Raw genomic sequence first — 25,077 nt, 5'->3', positions numbered from 1 at the left:
CCATTATAGGAACCTTATTAGACATGAAGGCTCAGCTGATTTATTAAAGGGAAAATAATGATGAACTGGTATGCATTAAAAAGGAAAACTACGTACAAAATTTCGTTACGAGATGACATGTCTCTAAACATTTCATTATCTTTCAACTAATATAATTAATTTGTACTGTCGCAAACGAAGTAAAACCAATAAAAAAAATCCCTATCCATTGTGGAAACGTTATTCTAGTTTAATGTTTTTATCTTTGAAACTAAGTTCGTTCATCTCTAATAGCAAGCTCGTGTTTTAATTCTTTACAGATACTAATCAGCAAAGTATTCTCTTGTTATTCACGTAAGATTTACAACCAGAAATAGATCCAAATCGACCACTGTTTTTAAAAAAATGATAGTCCTCAAGGCAGATTCGTTACGTTCAATTTTCGCAGCCCAAACGTTTCACTACATCAAGCAATTTAATGAAACCTCGCACTGATCTGATGAATTGAATTTATAATTTGAATCTTTTTGAAATGAAATATGACGTCCTAGAAAGATTTGATATTGTCGTGGAATACAGTTGTTTTTGCAATCGAACACCTTCTTCCTAAACTACTATATATAGAATCTACAGAGGTACTCACTGTTTTTGTATCCATGGAGGAATTGGACATGAAACTTAACCGACTTGATCCGGGCCTTCTTCTCCATATCCTTTTCTTGGAATTGGACATCGTCTGCAATTTAATGTGAGAAATGACAGCCAACATATTTTTATTGCGTTGGTTAGTTGGGTCGGAGCGGTGACTTTTAATCACCCGGGGATGCCTATCCATATTTGACGGCTACTTGGCTACTGATTCAGGTATTGCAGTTAGAGACCTATCTGTGTTACGGCGTTTGGGTTCCTTCAATGTCTTCCAGTATAATCATCATTCGACCGTCTAAACATCAATACCTGACAACTCGTATACACCTCAACAATGTTGGTGAACAGTTAGGAAGTAAAAACAAATAACGAGATATAGAGCTCGGGAAAAAACCCACAGAATAATCTCATCTGTATCTTGATAAAAGCTACGCCCGTATTACAACTATCTGTAAGTAATATCGATTCCACGTGATGGGTTTTTAGGAATGAAAGGGTGTGCGGTAATAGGTTCACAACTCTTATAAATGTGTCACCTCCCATGCTCAGGTATCAGATAAGCTACCGTGAGTTTATCAAATTGATATTAATATTGCTTGCACGACGACTTTTTCAACAGAAAAGCATTGAGTTTTATATTACATCGAAAAATACAAATTTCGATTAAAAACGAGAAATGAATGAAAAGAGAAATGAATTAATAAGTTAATGTTAAATAAACAAATAATAATAGTTCGTTGATTTATCTTTAAACTACTAATAAACTATTGCAAAATACCGAATAATGAATATTTATTGTTACTCTAGTTATATATATATATAACATTTTAAAAAATCATATAATTATGTACAGGACTGTATCCATTTTTACAATTCACTTTTGTTTAAATTTGTATACATAAATCAGAAAAGATCTTGGACACCAGTAGGCTAGCTGAAATATCAAATAGGCACAAAAGGGGGGCCGGGGGAAGGGGGCAGGTCTGCATTTTCTGTCAACCAAATCTTTCCGTAATCTTTAAATTTTCAAACACACTGGCACCTAAACATTGTTGGGAAAGTTGTCAGAAAATGACTCCATTTGACCCTTTTACCCCCTTTGACTTATATGTAAGTATTCGGGTGAAGTAAGTGTTTTCCTTTTGTCCATCTTCAAAACTTTCAAAAATGATGTTATACATACACACCGGTGCGTTAAACAGACAAGGCCTTTACTTTAAGTAACTTATGGACCAATGCAGATGAAATGGAGGCTTATTTTTTATAGAAGAGGATCTCCATTCAGCTGAGGTTTTAGATTATCTAAAGCAATTAAGTTTCATGACAAATACTACGAAAGTCATAAAATTTATTATTATACTTTCATGTTAAATACTGAAATCTGATTGGTTTAGACGCAGTTAGTAATTCGTTCTATTACCTTCAGCGTTAGCAACATACTTGGCAACGGGTAACACAACGAATTGTTTCATGCGCATAAATTATGCGCGTACGGTTCGTCGTAGAATTTACGTCATTTCTTAATAAAACCAGTAAAACTTTCTTTAAAATTAAGACATTCAGTATGATGAAATAAATAATGTCTGTTTGGGAAGGTGACAATGGTTTTCTCGGGGTGTCAATTTCAACTATTACTAGTGGCCTCCCAAACAGGGACTATTTATATAATGCAGTTCAATCTTGACGCATACCGGTAAAGTGCAGAGTGTCTTACGACCAGAATAAGACATGCATATGATCGTTAATAAAAAAAACAACAACCATAAGCTTGCCAATGAAATGGTTTTACTCACAAAATGGTTTTACTCACAAAACACAGATACACCCAGGACTAACTAAGAATTTCCTTTCCCGATTTTATTATCTTCGTAACGACTTGTTGCTGCAGGTCTGTAGCTCCCGGTCTGAAAAAATCGGATGGACGACCTTCCGATTTTTTTTCAGACCGGGAGCTAAAGACCTGCAGCTAAACGACTAGTAGCTACGATAAATTTCATGGACTAGGGGTATGTTAGACTTAATAGATGTTAGAATATAATATCAAAAATACGAATGACCAAACTGCTAGCCAGCAATCAGGGTGTCACCTTGAACGGTTTTGAGACGGTTGAATATATTAAGCACGCATAAACACTTCTCAACAAGCCCTGCTAATTAGATCATTGTAATTAAAAATGTCATGGGAAGACTTTCTCTTTGAATGAAATTAAACTTTAACGATGCTATGGAACGTTTTACTGGGACATCAAATGTTAACGGATTGAAGTCATTTATACCTGAATATTTACATCTCTAGCATGATGAATAAGTGAATTCTCAGTGGATTTAATGTATTCATTTTATAATGAAGGGACTTTGAACAACTTCGCATTTTGTTTTATTAAGTTAAACATGCATTGATTGATAACAATGAAAATAAAATAAACCAAATTCACATGACTGACTACAATTAAGGAGCCGGTCATATTGCACCTGCAACTTGTTCAAAGAGTAATCTTTCCTTGATGGAAAGAAGAAAAATTAATTTTGTCAAACTATCAAGTTTGTGCATATATTCACAACGAGATTTGTTTGAATTTCATGTTGCTTTTTACAATTTCCTTATAAAATATGTGTTGCCTATAGACTTCAATGTAAAATTCAAGGTACAAATAATTTGACCACATCTTGTACTGAATAAATATAATGGCCCAATATTCTTCACCTCGATATCATTTTGAAGTTGTTATTAAATAAAAATGCCCCATCAAAGGAAATTTGAATTATTTTTAATTATTACTTGATTGAAGAATATGGGCAACACATGTTTTATCAATAATTTGTAAAAAGTAACTTGTAATTCATGACAATCTCTGGATGAATATATGCATAAACTTTTTCTATATTAAGATATTAAAAAAAAAGAAAGATAACTCTTCAAAAAAGTTTAAGGTGCAAAATCTAATTATATGTTGTCGGTCATGTAAGTTTTGGTTTATTTCAATTTCATTCTTATCTATCGATACATATTTAACTATCTTAAAATGATTCAAAATCAATATTCATTCATTATACATCGAATACCTTAATTGTATTTACAGCTCCGAATTTCTCATGCCACGTTTTTTGCATGGAAATATACCTTCTTATGTACAGTAACTCTTTATCTGTAATTAGTACTGGGTGCTAGCTTTTACGGAGGATCCATCTTTTATTCATGACAGCCTCAGGAATTATCGATATAGAAGTGTATTGAATGAAAATGGCCGTTCAATCATCTATCATCAAAAAATAGTTTTGAAATGTGCTACATGTCATTTGCTTACAGATTCTTATAACACAATACAAGTTTTTGTGTTACATGCGGCCATATTGTTGACGATCATTACAGAAAATCGATTTTTTCAGCATTGATAGCTTCCCTCAAAGCATTTATAAACCCCTAAATAAAGCATTTTACTGCTTATAATCACATCTTCATGAACCCATCTTCAATAATCCTTTTGAAACTAACAGCAGTAGGTATATAACCGTTGATAAAGTGTCCGTTGCGAAAGAGGAACAACCAATTTTTTTACATAATGATCATATGTACTAAGGTATGTCCGAAGTTTTATATTAATTCCATCAATTTTGATGATATTTAATTAAAATAAACATGCCTGTAAATGAAATATAATTCTAATAAATAAAAGGAAAAGAAATCAAATCCAAGATTTTTCCTTTGATACATCATTCGTTTTTTACTCGGAGAATTTCAGAGGAAGTTCCCCAACGAAGACAAATCTCTTACGGAGATTCAAAATGGGAAATGTTTTCATCTTTTCTCCATTCAGAACAACTCGGGACACCTTGCACAATGTTTTGACGTAATCATCCGGGATACTTTCATGTCTTTTTTTGCAAAGTGAAACCTAACCATTAGGCACATGGCATTATAGAGGGTTCAGCCCCCCACGTTTTCTCGCAGCAAAGAAAAGTGTTCATATATTTACCTTGAAAAGATGGGAATATTGAGAAGTTAGAGGCATAGGTAAACTTGCCATCCGCCCCCCCCCCCCCCTCCCACGGATTAGGATTTTCATGATTTGGGGAAATAGTTTGTTTTTTTTGCTAGTCAAGACTTTTTTTGAGGATCAGTCTAGACCCCCCCCCCTTTCAATTTGCTTCCGACGCCACTGATAGGATTTCAAAAATGAATAAGTTCTTTTAATGATCCATTTTATAATTTTGTTTTCATTATTTGATGATATAAAATATTTTCTTTACTCCACATAAAAACTGAAACTTATATAACGACTGAATTAAATTCAAAAGCAGCGACCTTGTACTTAGACATCATTAACTGGGTTAGAACAACGTTTTTAACCTTTATTAATACATTTTAAGTTTGTTTAAGGGAAAAATCATCGCTTTGTAACCCAAAAAGTTGAAAGGGGAAGAAATATGAAATATATACGTGCCCTATTGAATCTTTTTGTTTTTCTTTTCAATGGCCGCGGCAGGTGCATTAATCCCCTTCAAAGAATTGTTTCATAAGTCCATACATTTGTATCTGATCTCTAATAAATTGGCAAACACAATTCTTCAGGCCTCTGGGAGGGACTGAATCCAGTGGTAGGATTAATGCTCTATGTAGGAAGCTCATCCAGTATGGATCAGCGCATGAGAAACGTCCTTGTCAATACCATCTGACGCTATTATCTCCCTTGCTGAAAAAATGGATCGCCGTGTCGCTTCATTTTTTCGGTTGCGTTAAGTGCCATGATGTAAAAAAAATGTTGGTCTACACTAATAACGCACTTTGAAAAAATACTTCAAAGTACGTTGATTTGGACCAAAATTTAACGCACTTTGAAAAATGTTTTCAAAGGTGCGTTGCCACACCGCAGTCCGTGCTTCAATGTAGAAAAGTTTCGATTGAATACGAAAAAATCGCGCTCAGTCTACCCAAAAAGTGTAAAACAAGACATGATGTAAAAATGCGCACATTAATTTTACAGGTATTTGAATAAGCTTTGTCACGTACTAAACTAAACACTGCTACAATTCAGGGTTGGCAATCGATTGCAGAATAGCTAACGGTTAATCGCAATTCGTTCATATCGATTAGCCGGTTACTCGTATTAAAATATGCAGATTTTTTACATGTCGATATTACTTATAATAATTAATATGGATAAGGCTGACAGCATGATAGAAATAATTTGCTCTTTAGTAAAAATCAAATATTAATAGAAATTGGAGAGAAAATACTCTGTAGATGTAAACAATAGCAAGATAACCAATGTCAACATTGCAAGTGTTTTAGGTTATGAACTACAATGCTACTCATTATCACATTTTCTATGAAGATTACTCAGAGTCGCACGGATTAGTCGACAGGCGCACGGATTAGTCGACAGGAGCATTTTTCAAATAGTGTGATTTAAAAAATTCCCAAAAACATAACAAGGAAAGAATTTAACAGTAAAATCGGTTGCAAAAGATTAGCCTTACTTGTTGTTTATCTCAAAAACCATAAATATTTATTAAACTTCTATTAGTAAGGTACATGTAGGTTTTTAAATTCAACACTGATTTTTTTAAATATCCTATCAAAATTAAAGTCTTGTTCTCAAGACAAAATCTTGTTGATATTAAGAGTATTCCTTATTTAAATAATAACTATTACCACTTAAAAATCAGCTCATCTCATAATAGCTTAATTTTTATCTCTCTCGTTAGATCGACATTCTTCCTACGACCATATGCAAACAGATATCTAGATGTACAAACCCATGCCTAGATGAATACAAACCCTTTCCAATTTTTGCTACAATGTAAATGGAAAATTCTGTAGTTTATCTTAAGAAACCGCGTTTGTCGTTTTGTGTCTTCAAAATCAATAGTTATAATATTCAGCCTTTTTAACGACAGATTTTAATATCCTGACTATGTCCTTTGGAATAAAACTGTACTTTTAATCAGACAACAGAAGCGATATGTGCACAGACAAACCAGGACTGGATCTATAGTATATATTATACTATAATTTTAACATTTAAATATCCTACACAGTTTATATGGTTGGTTGATAATTCACGAAATAAAGCTTTTCGAATTTTTACTCAACCATTTGCCTCCTTGGCTATGTTTTGTACAGAAATAGAGGAATATTTCTAATTAAAATCAAGGAAATGAAACAAAAAAAACCAGTAGAATCGAACAATATCCAGATAACAAATAAGTGATTACCCATCCAAATCTAAGAACGGTTTCAAACCATTCCTGAAAGTTACCCATTCTATAAAAAACAAAAGCATAAGAACAGCATAATTAAAGAGACATAGACACGATTTGAGCTCAAAATTAAAACCAACATTTTATTTTTCCATTTTAAATGTTTCGAATAGTAAATATCGGTATCTTTAACGCCTTGTCAAAATTTTAAAGTCAAACATTTTCATATACTTCTTGACTATCTTTAACAGATATAAACATACCTGTCAAATGAGTGCAATTGAAATTGGTGGAAGGGAAGAAATCGAAGATTTCCTCATGGAAATATTGTTTGTTTTCAATGAAATACTCCGATGGGTTAAGTCTTATTACTCATTTTTCCATACAAGAAGGTAACAGTACTAAAGGGGCGTGGTCCGTCAGAAATTATTTTTAATTTTTTTATGTTTACAATGCTTCAATAAAGCATCTCTAGTAGGCAACCAAAATTTGAGTGTCATTCGTTGAATTACAAGAGAGATACATATTTCACAACACAATTCTCTGTAATTTGAATATTCCATGTTTAGTCCTAAATGGATCTAAAAAAAACACAAGCAATTGTTTATTTATTTATCTAAACGAATTAGCAGATAGGAAAATCAGATAAAAAAGAATTTTATTGGTATATTGAACCAATGTAAACAAAAACAAGACACGAACCTCGTTTACAAAACAATTTTTTTTAAAACCTTTGGTTGAATTTTGTATCTTGCTTATAATTTTACGACCGACACTTTTATTTTGTTTGATCATGAGAAATGCATTACTATAGCATTGTAAATAATAAAAATTGAAAAATAACATTTGACAAAAATCGTGACCATGTCCCTTTAATTACAGTCAAGAACTCTTCTTTCATAAGCGTTTTGAGACACCTCGTACATTAAGCCCCTGTCACACTGTCACGATTTTGAACTACGATAGTGTACGAATTCAATAGTCGCACTTATTCGGGGTTCATCGTAGAGATAGTCGTGGGTTCTCTACCTTCATCTCAGCAAATCGCCAAATACGGCGACTGTTTTGAGCATGTTCAAAACAATCGTGCCCACAGTATGAGTTTTAAGTATTCGTAGACTTTCGCACGACCCTCGCAATGCACTCGTGCATATAGTCGCAAAAAATCTTCTACATTTGTAGGAAACTCGCGAAACTTCGTCGTACCTACGATGCTACGAATATCCTACGATCTACCCCGAGTATTCTACGAGTTCATCCGTGTCTCCTACTAGTGAATGAGAATGTAGTTCGATTTGAAGCGAATACAATGCGAAGACAGGCGATTAGGGGCGAGTGCAATACGAGAACCTTGCGAGTTAACTACGAGTTAGTACGAAATTAGGAGACTAGTTAGTGTTTCGCAATAGTATTCTTTTTTTTTTATTATTAAGTATATCGTTAAGCAATTATGTACGTTTATTACAAAATCTTTTCTTTTGAAATTTTACATATACTTGTAATTTCTTCATTCTAAAAAATGAATTTTGTTCTCCATTGATAATCCTATTCAGGAAATGAATCAAACATTACTGCTGCCACTTTCATGATTATTTAAACAATTCATGAACTAAAACAATATCATGATCTTCTATTTCGTTTATAAATACAGTAATAAACGCCCGTCAGCAAATTATGAAAACAATTTTACTCACAATTGCAAACATTGTCACAATATGTATTTTGTCGGTAATCTTAACTCACAAATTTACTTTTAACTGCACGTGTTTTAATACATTTTTATAATCTATGTGAATATTACTCTGATTGCTTTATTCATCTTATATTTGAAATTAAAACATATTTCCAGGTACTAATTACATGTATTTTATGCAAAAATGCAATCATTAATTTGTTTAATAATCACTTAATAAATTAATACTTTAGATACATGTATATAATCGTAAAAACTCGTATTTATTCGTGGTAATATCGTGTATCAATCGTACATTTTTGTACTCATTCGTAAGAGTATCGTATAAAAATCGTCTTCCATCCTACCTGTTCGTAGGAAGATCTTACAGCGTTCGTTACTTAATCGCTGCAATTGGTACATGAATCGCCACAACTCTACCTGTCATTGCACAAACATCGTGCATTGTTGAGCAGACACCGTAGTCGAGTCGTACTAGACTCGAAAAAAATCACCGTCTGTAGAATAATCGCAATACTGACCTGACGAATAATGATGATTTTTAACTTTTAGTAATTCGTAGGCAATCGTGTATAAATCGTGACAGTGTGACAGGGGCTTTAGCAAGGTCTGTACCATGTCCTAAGATATCTATGCAGCATATTTGGACGATTTTTATTAAAATATCCTTTACCACTGAAAATAAAAAAAAAATTGAATAATATAAGGAAAAATCCAATTCATCTTCATTGGGAATAATTATTTTTCACTCGAAAAAGATTCAAGGAACAAAAACAGATTTCTTACGGATATTTATAATGGGAAAATCGGACATCTTTAACATTCGGAAGTTACTCGGAATACCTCGATATTAAGAATACCTATTGCAACAAAACTCTGCAGTTTTTCCGCAGATTGAACATGAAATATTAGTTGTTTTCAAAGTAATTTGATTTTTATTTCTTATTAAAAAACAGAAGGCAAAAAATTTCACCGATCTATCTAAAATTTCCTCTTTTTAAAAGATTTCTTTAGAAGAAAAACGAAATTACATACAAGGCACCGTAAAAAAAAACCCACAAGTTTTTAGAAAATTTAACAATAGAAAAAAAAAGAAAGCAGATAGTCACATCTTCACTATATTTTGGATATTTTAAAATAAGAAAATAATAAAAACACACAGCGAGCGAAATTCAACCCTAACATTACGATTAAATGAATCAATTGAAATAATCAACGTGAATCGGTGAATGAGATCAATCTCTGAGTTTATCATATTGAGAATTTAATTTAGACAGGCGATGTTAAAAAATGCAATAAACCTAGCTCTCCTTGTTATGCGCAAGATATAAACCTTTTTCTAAAAAAAAAGATAGTTGAGACGTATACCGTTGCATGCAGACATTTTTTGTACATACAGTTCATAGGAAAGTCTGTTTGGTTTGATTGAGTAGTCATTGCTCTTTGCTTTCGTTTGTGATTCGGCGTTAAATTTCCTTCGTGAATGTCGTTTTTTTTTTCTCGGATTTTCCCGTATAATAGACTCAAGCCAAACTGACCAATGATAAATTATCTTTGCTTGTGCTCCGACGCAATACTTTCCCGCTTGAAAGTCGTTTCTTTGTTTATAACAAGTTTAGCTTTTTTTAAAAAGCTGACCGTCTTTAGAACAAACCCTTAACAGCAATTAGTTATCAAAGAGGTAGGGTCGTAGACTCGTATTATTTTTATAAAATCAAAGTTATACCACTGCGTTTATCTATCTAAGGTGCAATTAACTTAACCGATATTAGGCATACCGCATCTATTTTTTTCTATTTTGTATAAATATTTGAATAAACAGAAAAACAAATAATTTCAATAGATATTATAGAATGTTACTTTCACTAATTGGACCTGAAAACCAAAGGCTGAATTTTATTCATAGCAATTTGTATTGCTTTTTCGTTTTCTCACTTTTTAAGATTTGAATCTACGAAATTTGTTAAGTCGTACATGAAAAAGATCATCTGAAAATTATCTCCCTTGCGCCGAACAGTATTTCATCCCATGAAATAAATGTAAATTTTCACATCATGTATTTTCTACCAATCACAAAGGAAAGGAAGTGCACAACCCGGAGACTGTAAATTATTTCAACTCTTTATACCGTCTTCCAAGGAAGACGGTAACAATCGGGCTTCTCCGTCAAAAAGGGAAAACTTTTTTTATTAGCTTGGTGGGTGGTATTTATAACTTTAAAGTAGGTTTTACCCGTTGATTTCTACAATCTCGGTGTTATATGACCTACGGTTTTCTTTGATTTTAATGTTCAGGTTAGACCTTTAGAATTCAGATCATATCTATTCTTATGATAAAGCGAAACTGTCACCTTGCAGTCTATTAACTATATAGTTTTCACAGAATGTCTGACCGTAAAATCGAGCTTGTTATTCCAGAAATGTAGACCAACGTACTTGCAGGCGCTCGATAGTGGTAACAAAAAGGCAGCACCAAAAAAAAATTGGCCAAAATAAAATTTACTGCAGAAAAAAAAATCTTAATTGTTCGGATAAATTAGTTATTTGTTCGGACGAATTGAGATTTATTCGGACAAATTAGGATTTATTCGTCTGAACAAATTATTTGTTGAGACAAATTAGCTAATTCGTCCGAACAAATAAGATTTTTTTTTTCGCCTGGCTCTTCCATTCGGCCCTTCACGCTGCCTTACAAATTCATTCACACCCAATAACAAGACGTCACACTAGAATATTAAGTACACGGTTCAGCGAAAAAAAATTAATCTATTTGTAGATATGATGAATGATATGTTGAGTGATTGTCCAAGCTACAGTTTATTATTTTTTACTTAGTTCGTCTAGTATATTGGTGGCGTGTATTGGGTTTGATTGAATGGAAACTTTTTGCACTCAGTGAATATCACCTTGATTCCAAACAAATACACCTTATGCAATATGGATTTTTCTGATATTCATTAAATGATGCCACACCCAAAGATTCTGAATTAATATCGTGTGACGTCATCAGTACCACGGAAACGATAGCAGTAAAATAAATGTGAACAAAGGGTGGAAATATTTCAGTGATATTTACAAGTTTACCTGTTACATTTTACTCGTTTAGGTTAAGTTTTTCCTCTCGTTATAAGCTATGTTTCTGTATATGAATATATATTTACATCATATATTATAATATGGAAAGTTTTAAGTTCATTTTCTATGAAGAAAAACTCACAATTTATTGCTTAAAAAATAATTTCTTAAAAATTTTGACAGACCTGATGGCAAATTTGTTGTTCATTTAGTCTCAAGGTATCTCACAACACCCAATCTCTCACCAGAGGGCGTATTACGCTGCGCTACAGTATAAGTGGAGCGAAGCAGGAACGATAACTCTGGGTAGAGATTGCACAACACCTACACTTATACTTTTTAAGACACTACGTCACAAGATGGCGATTTAAATGTTTTGTTAAACCGTTTATTAAAGCAATATGAGCTGTATTTTGTAGAATTTAATTTTGCTGCAAATACCTGCTAGTACGATAAGTCTGCATATAACTTAAACTTTTATGATAAATAAGGTTGGAAAAAATCATTAATTTTTGTCAGAGGAAAGAGATCTCTTCTAAGGAACATATAGCAAATCAATTTTTGTACAGGACAACAATAATTCAATTCCGCTCCAATGAAAGTTCCTGAACGGCCCTTTTCACAAAAATTTGGCTAAAAGAAATTTAAAAACCATGATATTTATGTCATTTTTGTAGTAGAAAATAACATTTTCGTTAAAAAAAAATTCTTCATCAAAATTGCAGCTCATATTGCTTTAAAGTATGCGCTTCTGAACCGCAGATCATGAGTTTGAATCTGTCAAAATTTTTAAGAAATTATTTTTTAAGCAATAAATTAATATGTTTTACGGTGTAACCGTTCGGAGGGCGAAGCGAATATAAATGGGGCTAGATCAGTAGATGCCCTTTCATCGTCTCTGGCATGTCATTTCATAAATTGTTTTGTTTGAACTCTAATCTTATTGCTTGTTAAATTTGTTCAAGCCCGGCCCTGATATGCTATAGAGTATAGTCTGCCCCAGGTTACTGTTTCCATCACATTTTGACAATGTTATAGAAACGTACACAGCTAAAAGAAATACAATTGAATTCCTTCATTAAAACATGATCTTTTTTTCACTCAGAGATTTTCACAGGAAAGAAAAACAGATTTCTTATGAAGATTTATCTTTTTCCATTCGGAAGTCTTTTGGAACACCTCACACAATTTTCAAATGCTATCAGTCAGATCTTATTTTATATCATTTGCAATACAAATCTCCATAGATTTGTATTTAACAGCCGCTTTTTCCGCCAAACAAGTCAGAGAGAGAGAGAGAGAGAGAGAGAGAGAGAGAGAGAGAGAGAGAGAGAGAGAGATTCAAATACAAAAACCTGCAAACAAATTTTCATTCTAGTATGAAAATAAATATTGTTTGAACCCTGAAATATTTCATCTTCGTAAGCCAAGGGTTTCTGATCTGCGCCGCTCCTGGAGATCACAAACCCTTGGCTTGCAAAGGTAGGGATATTTATGAATAACTAATAATGAAGCAAAAATCTTGGGACAGTTAAAAATTATTTTGATTCTATCAATTTATATGTGTATTATTGTGATTTCTTATTGTCTAGTCTGAAGTAATTTATACTTATATTGGATGAATAATAATGTAGTATCAACATCGCAGATCTCTGGATAATATTTCTCAGCATGAAGTATTTTAACTTTTTACTCCCTTATTCTAAATGTATGCATAAAACATTAATTAAAGAGTAATGACGTATATTTTTTTAAATAAGAAAATCATATTGCTCCAAATAATCTCCCTATTTGCTTTTATTTTTATGGCAAATTGGGGGTAATTTGAACATTTCTTGTATTTTTGAATCATATACGAATGGTTTACACATTTTTTTTTTGGGGGGGGGGGGGGGGGGTTGAATTAGAATAGGGAAATATTTAACAATGTGTCTGTCAAAGATTAGGATGTCTACAAAGTTTTGATTATCTTTTGTTTTATATTGAATTAGTTATTGGTCGTAACTTATTTTTTTGGGATGTTGATAATTAATTTGAATTCTGGGTGCGAAATGCTCCTAATGCTTTGTAGATATAAATGTGTCACTTTTATCAACTTTGGACGCATTTTAATTCTATTTAGCCTTATCTGAAAGATCATGTGTAAGGTTTAACATATAATCTCAGGACCAATAAGTAAAATCAAAAAGAAAATAATGTTTTCTTCTTCTATAGATATTTAACCAACGAAAAAAAATTCTATAATAAAACGTACAAATAAATGAAAATAGCTTTTAAAATGTACCACGACTAATTATAAACAAATCCATTTTGCGCAAAGAGCAGATATTGACTGAAAGGAGAGACAACCAACAGTAACAATGCTGTTTATTAGCAATAAACTGAACGCCCCCGGTTCCATCGGGAAAGTTATCATCCTGTCGTTGATTTCCAGAACATGATATTTTCATTACCACCAGCTCTTAGAAAATCTACGAAAAACAAATATATGAGGTGTTACTTCTTAAAAGTGTTTTCTTCTTTCATAACGTAATATGAATAATACAGTGCGGTAACATCCTAGCTATACAAATAGATCAGGGCTTTGCTATGTCTTACATGAGGTCCGTGGGCTGTAAGGGTCACCTGATATGAGCAATTTCCTTAAAGTCAAAACAACGCTAAATAATTAAATGGTTTATAGGATATCAAATAAACCTTGATTTAGTATACATCATTTTCAATAGTTCAATAGTTTATCATGTCCCTTAGAAGGATCCGTTATCGTTGAGATGTGGTCCTTGAAACTCAGAAACCGGGAATACAATTCGCGACATGGGACTTTACTTCCACAGCAAGTGCCTCTACCTAGTCAGAGCAGAACTGGATTATGCATGGCCTATTGAAAAGATGACAGTTTTCCAATACCAATACATGACAATGAGGGAGTGTTCGCACGCTGTAAAGGTCAATTGAATAACTCATAAAGGTCTCAAAACAAAACACTCTATGTTCATATACTTTCGAGCTTTGACCAAAAGAGACTTGGTCACGGTTTGAGCTCAAACTATCAAATTTATTTTTCCCTTTTTAATGTTTAGAATTGTTAATATTGGTATTGTTAATGCTTCTTCAAAATTTGAAATATCGAGTAACAAGCAAGAAACAGAGTTTGAAAAAAAAAATTGTGAAAAAGCTCAAGTCTTTTTATTGTTTACTTAATTATATAATTATATTATGTATAATATGTGTTTCATTGGTATATGCTTTCTTTTGTTGATTTAAGTATTGAATGCTTATTTTTGGATGTCGTCGGTCACAGCAATGCGGTGCAGACAAAATAAATACCGCGCGTTAGTTAAATAACAATGATTTCTTAACACTGTATCTCGCTTGTAACTTTTAATATTCCAATTTTGGTCAATCATTCAAAATTCACAAGTAAACCATTTTTTACATAAAACAAGAGGCCAATTGGCCTTAACGGTCACCTGAGTAGCATATAACCCATAGACAAACTTTGTAATGACGACCACCTCCCTGCCTGAAATCTTTTAAAAAGAACTATGACACCTATAATTTTGGCAAAAAACTTAAAGATCTGGTCTACAAAATCATGAATTCAGTTTTCCTTTCAGATGCGTGGGAGTAAAGAAGATAATTTTTAAACATTATATGCATTAACAACTATACATCCATTTTGGCCCTGCCCTAGAGTCAAAACCTATACTCCAGGGGACATGAAATTTAAAATTTTAGGGGAGAACTTCCTTGTAAACATAATTATGAAGTCGGTTTTTCATAAAGATGTGTGAGAATAGAGAAGAAGATTTTTAAACATTAAATGCGTTAACACTATGTTGCCATATTGCCCCCCCCCCCATGTCCCGAACCCCTGATCCAGGGGCCATGAATTTCACAATATAGGTAGAGGAGTTAGTGGACATCATAATCATGTATTCAGATTTTTGTCCACATGTGTGGGAGTAAAAAATAAGATTTTTAAAGATTCAATACATTTTTGCTGTATGGCCATATTGGCCCCACCCTACAGCCTGAACCCCTGACCCAGGGGTCATGAATTTCACAATTTTGGTAGATGGCTTCATGAATATCATAATCATGCATTTAGTTTTTAACAAATACATATTGAAGTAGAGAAGAAGAATTTCTAAGATTTAATACATTTTTACTATATGGCCATATTGGCCCCACCCTAGAGCCTGAACCCCTGACCCATGGGTCATGAATTTCAGAATTTTGGTAGAAAACTTCATGGATTTCATAATCATGCATTTAGTTTTTAACAAATATACATGGGAGTAGAGAAGAAGATTTTTTAAAGATTTAATACATTTTTTACCATATGGCCATATAGGCCCCAACCTAGAGCCAGAACCCATGACCCAGGGGCCATGAATTTCATAATTTTTGTAGAGGGCTTCATGGACATCATAACCATGCAACCAGTTTTTTCCTCACATGTATGGCAGTAGAGAAGATTTTTGAAAATTTGGATTTTTTGCATATTTGGCCCCACCTATGGTGCCCCGGGGGTGGTAGAGCCATGAATTTCACAATTTAGATTCCTCTTACCATAGAGATGCCTCACACCAAAAATGGTAACAATTGGCCTTGTAGTATTTAAGAAGTTAAAAATGTAAAATTGTTAACGCACGACGCAAGACGACGGACGAAAACGGATAGCAACAGGTCACCTGAGTTTACTCGGATGACCTGAAAAAAAATGAAAAAATGATCTCAATTGTGTCTAAGTCCATTTAATTGATGAGTACAATCTAGTTGAAAGACATTTTTTTTTTGAAAATGAATTATAAGATTGTCAGCTAAGGTGTAGATTCCATGACAGTAGGTACTAGTGAAAATCAATGAACATAAAAACGTTGTAAATACATAGCATGATTCTCCAGTACTTGATATAAAGACATTCACGTCAAATAAACCAGAATTTCGTTTTGTTTAAATTAATCACTTTGTAGATTATTTTTCTGGGCGATTTTGACTGGCTATCAAATCATATGTACAAGTGTAAGATTCAGTCTCATTTTGCGCATTCAGAGCTAAAAGTATCATAGCGGGAATGATTAGAACCAGGGACCGATAATTCCTTTAGGACTGCGAATTTCCATCAGCGAAATGAGAAGGCTTCTGGTAAACTGTGGGAGCATGAAACTCCCAAGATGACTTCAGTTTGTTTAATGAGAGCTTAACCGTTATACTTAATATCATTTCATTTGGACCAAAATATACGCTGCTATACTTGCAAGAATACGTTTGTCTTTTTAATAAAATGCAAACGTCTTGCAAATATTTATTGCATTGTAAATACTTTTAATAAGAACAAATTTATGCTTGAATAAAGCCATTGTGATCAAGTAAGAACAAAATTTACCACAATATAAGGCATATGGATATCACCCTTGTAATAGATTTTAGTAAATGTGATATACATGTATTATATATCATCGACAATAAAGGTTTGTAATGTTATTTCTGAATTTGAATCGAAAACATGCAGGTACAAATTGATTACAATAGTAAAAAAAAGTCACTGAATGCAATACCAGCATACAAAACAGTAACTAGTATCTAATGACAATACATGCAGCCAAAGTAGTATTTAAGAAATTGGTGATCTTATGTCTACAGAAGAACTAGCTAACTTTTTTAACAAGCGTATTATGCATTGTTATTAAAAGATAAAAAGGATAAACAAGTACTACCATATCTTCTGTACAAAGATAATGTACGTGAAATATATAACGTTACATCAATTATTGACTCATAAGCATTTATTGATTATACAATACTTAGCGAGGAAAGAAGTATTCGGTAACACCGATACACCCGGTTCATTTGAACCAATATATACGCTGCTATACTTGCAAGAATACGTTTTGTCTTTTTATTAAAATGCAAAACTTCTTGCAAATATTTATTGCATTGTAAATACTTTTTAATAAGAACAAATTTATGCTTGAATAAAGCCATTGTGATCAAGTAAGAACAAAAATTCATGTTCATTATTCATGTTCATTGTTCAATGTTCATTGCAATGTCGATGACCAAACATTGACCTGGCGTATTATCAATGAGGGTATACAACTATAATGAACGTACATTTAAATCAGTAAGATAATTCTTAAATCTTGAATAAAAAATCACTTTATTAATGTAAAAAGGTTACTTTAGCCATTATGATAGTAACTTTCATTGACACTGTACAGGCAATGTCTCTAATGCCATATTTATTCAAGCTACCTTTTTAAGAAAATTATATTCCTTTACACATGTATGCATACACTTTTATATTTTATCAACTGTTGCATGGAATATTTCTATGAAATTCGTTTCACAATTGTTGACCATTGTAAAATGCAGACGTCACTTGTTTTCTATTAAGAAAAAAGCCTTTTTGTTGGAGAAAACAATAAATGTCCTTTGATTTGTGATCAATCAAAAGGATATTTCAAATGTGTCCGCCGTTAATCTTAACCACTGTTTTGTCAAAGTTTTTACTGATTTTGATAAAATGACGATCACTGCATGCCATTGTTCGATGTTGCCAGTACATGCTTCTTATCAATTAGATGAAATCTACCCGACACCCACAATTGTAAAACAATAATGCAACGAATATCACAGAGTTTACTGTTTTATCATTTGAGTTTGAATCTTCAATGATTCTGAAAACAATAGCTCTAACCTTGTATTGAGTTAAATCTTTATGATAGAAACAGAACAAGCAATTAGATACCAATGATTTGTCATTCCAAATACAACTTAATAGCACATCATGCCTTATTCGCGACAGAACAAAGGTTTAATTCCCATCATCAACTCTAACCAAAGACTGGAGCTTATAATGGATTGGTGGTCGCTAGACCAGGCTAAAGTGGATAAGTATACATGTATCAAACTCACGAGCACTTTGTAAAATTCATTTAGAACAGGTATTTAGAACAGACTTTTGAGTAACTGTAGTAACCGCTGGTCTGTCTATCCCTCATTATTTCAATGTGTTTAATATCCTAATGTCTTTCTCATTCACTCGACTTGGAGAAAAGATTTCGTCGGATAATACGTGATCAACCTCTCAACGTGCTTACAAGAGAAAACTAAATGTTTTCTAGCACCATGCCGCCTGGACAATAAGTCAAGACAATGGTAAATTAGAACGTGTAATCTAGCGTTACATGTCTCATTCTTTTTGTTTAACACAATTTTCAATTATCTAACCCAAACACTCCCCCCTACTTTACCCCCTCTCCCCTTAAAAAAAGTAAACAAAAAAAGTCATTATCTCAGCTACAACAAAAAAACCGATTGGTTCATCATTTTGATGTTAGGAAGGCATGAGTAAATAATAAATATGATTCAAATTATGGTGACTTACCTTGGGAGACGAGGCTGCCGAATAGGAGAAAATGCTCTTATTACTGTAGAAAGACATCAGTAGCAGTAGGACTCAAATTACCTAATACAGGACTTTATTGCATCCTTGCCTTCATTATTTCATAGTCATTGTCTCAGAGTCGTTGCTGCATTCACAAATCCTTATTTGACGATACGTGTCAATGCAAAACAAGAGGCATAATGCCGCGCACACTCTTAATGGCGTGGAAGCACGTCTGTCACACAGCATTAAGGGTATTACATGAATAAGTCTGTGAACAAGTTGATATTGCAAAGCTTTTGTGTCATACAAAAGCAGGCTGCGTTCGTTTTTTCTTTTAATTACAAAAAATCGTCTCATTTCTGAACATGAGCAATCTGTAACATTTCTCCAAGCTACCTGTGCTCGGTTTATAAATTTTATTGATTCACCAGGACACGGGTATTTTTCTTACGATATCGAAATGTAACAGTTCTTATCCCCTTTTCATTATTAATTGCAACATATATTCACCATTAGCAACATCAACTTGATTGAAAATCGAACACATTCAGATATCATTTATGTAAGCAGTTAACGTTGTATCCTAGAGAACCTTCTGTTGTTTTCTATGAAACTCATTTTTTGGTTATCAATTTAGTGTATACTTTTTGGGAGTTGATTTTAATCAACTCTCCTATGCAGTTACTCTGACGAACCGAAAGTGAAACTGTGTTTGGACCTAAGCACAAATCATCACCGCCGACAAGACTTAGCTCTTGAAAATAATAGAAAAATTCAAAGTAATGTATGCTGAAGCATTGTTTTTCAAGGAAACTTATCAATAAACACTTTGAAAATAGTCAGATTTTATATAATACGAACAACTAAGATATTTTTATAGTCTCGTGTATTACTACGCCCGAGTTTAATATAGCGTCGTTCAACCGAACGCTCAGCTGTCTCCGTTAATCTCCGACAAGCAGAAAGGCTCTCTTGCTTGTCAAAAATTAACGGAGACAGCCGAGCGTCTGGTTGAACGAGACTAGAGTTCGATATCAATAGTGCTTGGATCCATAAATTTTTTAGAATTGTTTTGATTACTGATACAAAGTTTGAAATCGATCTTTAAATATTACACAACATGATTCATATGGGGTTTCTCGAAATTCTTGTCGGAAAAGTCTAAAATTCATATAATAAAAAAGTGCGTAATTCAAATGTAGACAAGAAACTAATTGCCATGCCAGATAAGTTAATTTTAAAATAAATGATAATTGATAAAATCAACTCCCGTCAGTACTTCAGTACTTTGATTTATTAATTACATGTACATGGTATATCAACTGCATGATGACAAGCTACAGAAGACAACATGTCTATCAATGACATAAGTGTGTCCATTTAATAAAAGACAAACTTTTATTGTTTCAGGGAAAATAAAACATAATTTCCGATCGTTACCAAATCAATCTGATATTATACACCAATATGCGACCAGGAATTGAACAGTTATTCATGTTTTATATTTCGTTTTATTTTGGGTGGGTGGGTGGGGTGCGGTTGAAGAGAATCAGTTTTTTTGTCAATGACATTTGTATCATTTCCACACTACGTGACAATTTTTTATCCATAGACAATTAATTTCTAATAAAAGCAAATATCACTATTGTGAGCACTGATTCATCGTTACTAGTATACTGCAAGTGTCTATAGAAACAGATTCTAAGGACTCATATCATTAAGGTAAAAAGGCAAGTGTCTCGTATGACAGATTGTTATAAAATAAAGCATTGACACTGACTGGAAAATTATGTTTCCAAGTACACCACATTGCCAAAATGTTGTCTGCCTTAACCGATGCTCTGAAACGAAAAGTACCAAAAAATTTGTTTTGTCTGTATTAATAGTATATGAAATTGTCAGTAATACATTGTCAGTGCTTTAAAGGATTATCATTGAGGTATCATACTCTTAGTAAAACTTTGTCAATGTTTATGCGATTGCTAGTTAGATTTTAAACTGTCAGTAACAGTTTATCAATGTTTTAAAGGTTTTCAGTTAGATTAGAGACTGTCGGTGACTCTTTGTCAATGTTGCAAGAGATTGTCAGGTAGATTAAAAACTGTCAGTAACACTTTGTCAATGTTTTAAGAGGTTGTCAGTTATCAACAGACTGTCAGTAAGTCCTTTTCATTCTTTTAAAAGATTATCAGTTCTATTAAGGCTGTCTGTCTGTATCACTAAATTAATGTTTCATGAGATTGTCAATTAGATCACAGACTATCAGTTACACGATGTTTACGTTACATGGGATCTTGTTGAAATCCATCATTACTGTGAGCTGCAAGATCGTAAAAATCATACATTAGATTGAGACAGGGGTAATTATCAACAAATTGCCAGTGTAAGTGGTAAACGAGATTTTCAGAAACATTTAATGGGGATATAGTCACGATTTTAGTCAAAATTTATTTTTCTATATTTATTTTTTACAATGCACCAGTAAAGCATTTCGAATGATCAACCAAACTGTAATGATCAATCTCAGAGTAATAGCTCACACATCCTTGTAATGATGTAAACAAGGCTCGTGCATTTCTGAATTGTTTACATTGGTTCAATATACCGGTTAAGTTCTTTTTCAAGCTGATTTTTTTATCTGCTGAATTGTTTTGAACATAATTAAACAGTTCCTAGCGTTTGTCACATTCATTTAAAGTTTAAAGCTTGATTCTTTCACATTAACACTCAACATTTTAAACACAAACATGATCTGAGCTTTGTTTACATAACAAAGAATTGTAGGTTATGTATATCGCCTATATACATCTGCAACTGACAATCAAATTTTGGTTGTCTATTAGAGATGTCTTACTGAAACATTGTAGACATCTAGTATAAGATACTGAGCATTTTCGATTTTAAACTAGAGATTTTCCGTGACATTTAATTATAATTAGTAAATGGACGACAAGGTATTGCCATAGGGAGCTGATATACATGTAGCGCCACTGTTACATGAAAGAATGCCTAACAACTGACGGTATAGACATTGACCATCGCATCTTTTGACTTACAGCTATCACAATTCTAAGCTTGTTATTAAGGAGATCTTAAATGACAACATGAAACCCATAGCTAGGACGAGTTATTGTTACAGTAATAAATCCATATTGAAATAGTTATTACACGATTCCGTAGCAGACGACAAGGATGCAACAAAATCAAATTTTGTGCATATAAATCTCAGAAATGGAAGAAAACTTGAAAGAATTGACAAACATGATCAATGATATTTCGCAATACTAATAAATGTAACGTTTGAATTGAAATTTATGTATTTTCTGCATGAGATTTCTCTGTCGCTATTAACAATGCCAAAACGCAATATAACTCACAACGAACTCGTAGAAAATGTTTCACTTCACTAACAAGTACAGAAATATAGTATTGACAATGGTGATTTCCTTTACAACGTAAGTAAGTAATTTATTTATTTATACTAAGGTGACATGTGTATACATTTCCAAGTGTAATATTAACAACAGTAAACATAGATTTAACACCCGGCCCGTCGGGCCTATATGCCACTTTGAACATATTAATAATGAAAAAAAGAAAAGAAAAGAACACAGCATCAAGCGGTAAACAAAGATATGATTGAAAATATACGTGTATAAGCATAAAGCTTCCTTTGGAACCCTTGAGTTTGCACTGTTTATATAATACAGTACAGTATATGTTTATTTTCTGAACAATAAAGATTGTTTACGTGTAAAAGAATGATACATGTATAAGTATTTGGCAACCTGCCGAGGATAATTTGAAATAAGAACAATTAGTGCATCTGTATCTGACAATTCTTGTAATTGATTAAATCCAGTATTTTCGAAAAGGACTCTTCTATAATCGTTATATAAAGGACAATGTAATAATTTCTACACTATTTCTACAACAAAAAGTACAAATTCGCTCCTCAACGGGTTCACCGTGGTATTCTCAATGGCAAAATCCCACATCTAAACTGAGCCAAAATTGATCGCAAATGTTTAGGCATATCTGAAACTACATAATTTTCTCTACCAAAACTGTTTCAAAAAGTGCGTAAGTACGTAGTTTTGGAATATTGATGATCTCACTGTTCCAGAAATTTGAATAGAAGAAGTGTATTTTTGATTGAACTATATTTGTGTCTACGATCATTCTAGAGTCAAAATAGTAATCTAAATCTAAACAGTGAAAAATTTCTTTTAAATCACTACACCAATTATTCCTACATCTGTTGTAATCAATTTCAAATACATTTCTTGTGATCCGTTCATTGTCAAAGGACAAAACTTAATTCCAATATCTAATTACATTAATCCAACGTCTATATTGACTAGGTATCCGTCCAGTGTCTCCATAAACCGACAAAATTGGCGCAAGACGATGGACTCCAGGAAAATAACGAATAGCTCTATTTCGAACATTATCTATCGATTGAAATTTTTTTAACCCCAGACAAGAGTAGAAAAGTTAACATTTGCCATAATTCTGTAATGAATGGGGGAAAACATTTACAAACACAAAACATTTTCATACACAGTTAATATCCATTGAAAATCGAGTTGTAGATATCTTATAGTATATTCTTCATCTTGACATATACATCGGGAAAAAATTACTCTTTGATATGCAAAATGACAATGGCTTAAAGAAGGGTATGTTTTATGAAGGGCGCGGTCATTCTCTTGATGTTTGCCGTGAATACATATATTAATGGTAAAAGCTACTCAGATAAAATCAATGTGACTAGCATTATAGTTATTAATCCTGTATAAAACCGTCTCACATTATCCTTCAACAATACTGAATAGGTATTATGTCCAAGATTGGTTGATATAAAGGTCGTCTGGTGAAGTTAAATCTGAGAGAGAGAGAGAGAGAGAGAGAGAGAGAGAGAGAGAGAGAGAGGTGATATTCATTCATCACACAAGGACAGTAATGTATTCATCATTACATCGACTGTTCCCGCTAATCCTTTAGTTTATTATTAGAGCACCAATAGAGGGATTCTTTTGCAGTCTTGTCAAACGCCCATGAAATAATATTATATACATGTATATGGACTGAGCATACACTTTTGTCATTTAATCCAACTTGATTAAGAGTCTGGTTTTTTAGATTTTTTTAAAGGTTTTACATACTATAGTTATCAAATTAAAAAAAACATTGAAACACCTGAAAATATGTCATATATTGACAGAACTCGTTACTGTGAATGTTTTACTCACTTGTAAAATGCAAACTGAGCACACGATCAGGACTATATGATAGACCTACCTTCTTGCGCTCTGAGTGCCTCTTCTTTGCCATTGATCGGTTCTTGCTGTTAGGCTGTTTTTGCTCATCTTCCTCTTCTTTTTTCCGGAACATGTTGCCACGTCGTCGGGTTTAATATCTACAAATTGTCAAATAAATATGGTTAAAAATCCTTACAACGAATCCAACTACTCCCTGGTTTGAAGCACTTTATTTTTTTTTAAAGTAATCTCTTCTGGTTTTATGAGCACAATTTTATGCAACATTTTGCACAACAAATGTCTTACATAAATCCAGAATAAGAAATGCCAAAATTATCTTTTTCTTTTGAAATGAAAAAAAGAGAGAACATGCATTTGTTTTCTATCATCCGAAACATAGCATAAAAACTCCCCAAGGGTCTTGTACATATACACGACAAACCCAGTTAAATGAATACTGCATCTATCTGCATAGTTGCAATGTGCTCAAGATTATTTTTTCCCTATACTGTTCTAATGTTGAGAATATATTTTACATTTTGTCTCATTAACGTCGAAAGAAAAGAATTATACGAGGGTCAATCAAAAAATACGAAGACTTTTGTCATAGCTATGTTACTTAACGTCATATCATTACTAAATTTGGTAGACATAATTTAGCAGTAGTTTCAGACAATTTGCAAGAAAAAAAGTTAATAAATTTCTTAATTTCTAAGAATTATCGAGAATTTAATCCTGCAAAAATGAGGTCACGGCGCACGGTCAAAATGTGTGTTATGTCAACAATAACCCATATAATGTTGAAAGTATTATCTCTAT

The 25,077-nt window shown here is 32.8% G+C and overlaps 1 protein-coding gene across 4 annotated transcripts in view; it reads right to left on the bottom strand.

Moving 5' to 3' along the window:
- Positions 1 to 24,408, bottom strand: part of LOC128189747 (short transient receptor potential channel 7-like) — a 68,841-nt gene extending 44,433 nt beyond the window's left edge. The window contains exons 1-2 of one of the 4 annotated variants that reach the window (XM_052861483.1): positions 24,299 to 24,408; positions 623 to 715 (exon numbers count right to left, since the gene is read on the bottom strand). In XM_052861483.1, coding sequence (XP_052717443.1) covers positions 623 to 715; positions 24,299 to 24,391 — 186 coding nt within the window. In that variant the 5' untranslated portion in view covers positions 24,392 to 24,408. Of the gene's footprint in view, positions 1 to 622; positions 1,025 to 18,991; positions 19,120 to 24,298 lie in introns of those variants that run through there. The other 3 variants (XM_052861484.1, XM_052861482.1, XM_052861481.1) reach the window with 3 other exon arrangements.
- Between the last annotated feature and the right edge of the window lie 669 nt (positions 24,409 to 25,077).

Source organism: Crassostrea angulata, chromosome 6 (assembly GCF_025612915.1).
Source record: "Crassostrea angulata isolate pt1a10 chromosome 6, ASM2561291v2, whole genome shotgun sequence".
NCBI classification, from domain to species: domain Eukaryota; kingdom Metazoa; phylum Mollusca; class Bivalvia; order Ostreida; family Ostreidae; genus Magallana; species Magallana angulata.
The sequence above is the reverse complement of the archived record's forward strand: the minus strand, read 5'-3'. Positions and strand labels throughout refer to the sequence as shown.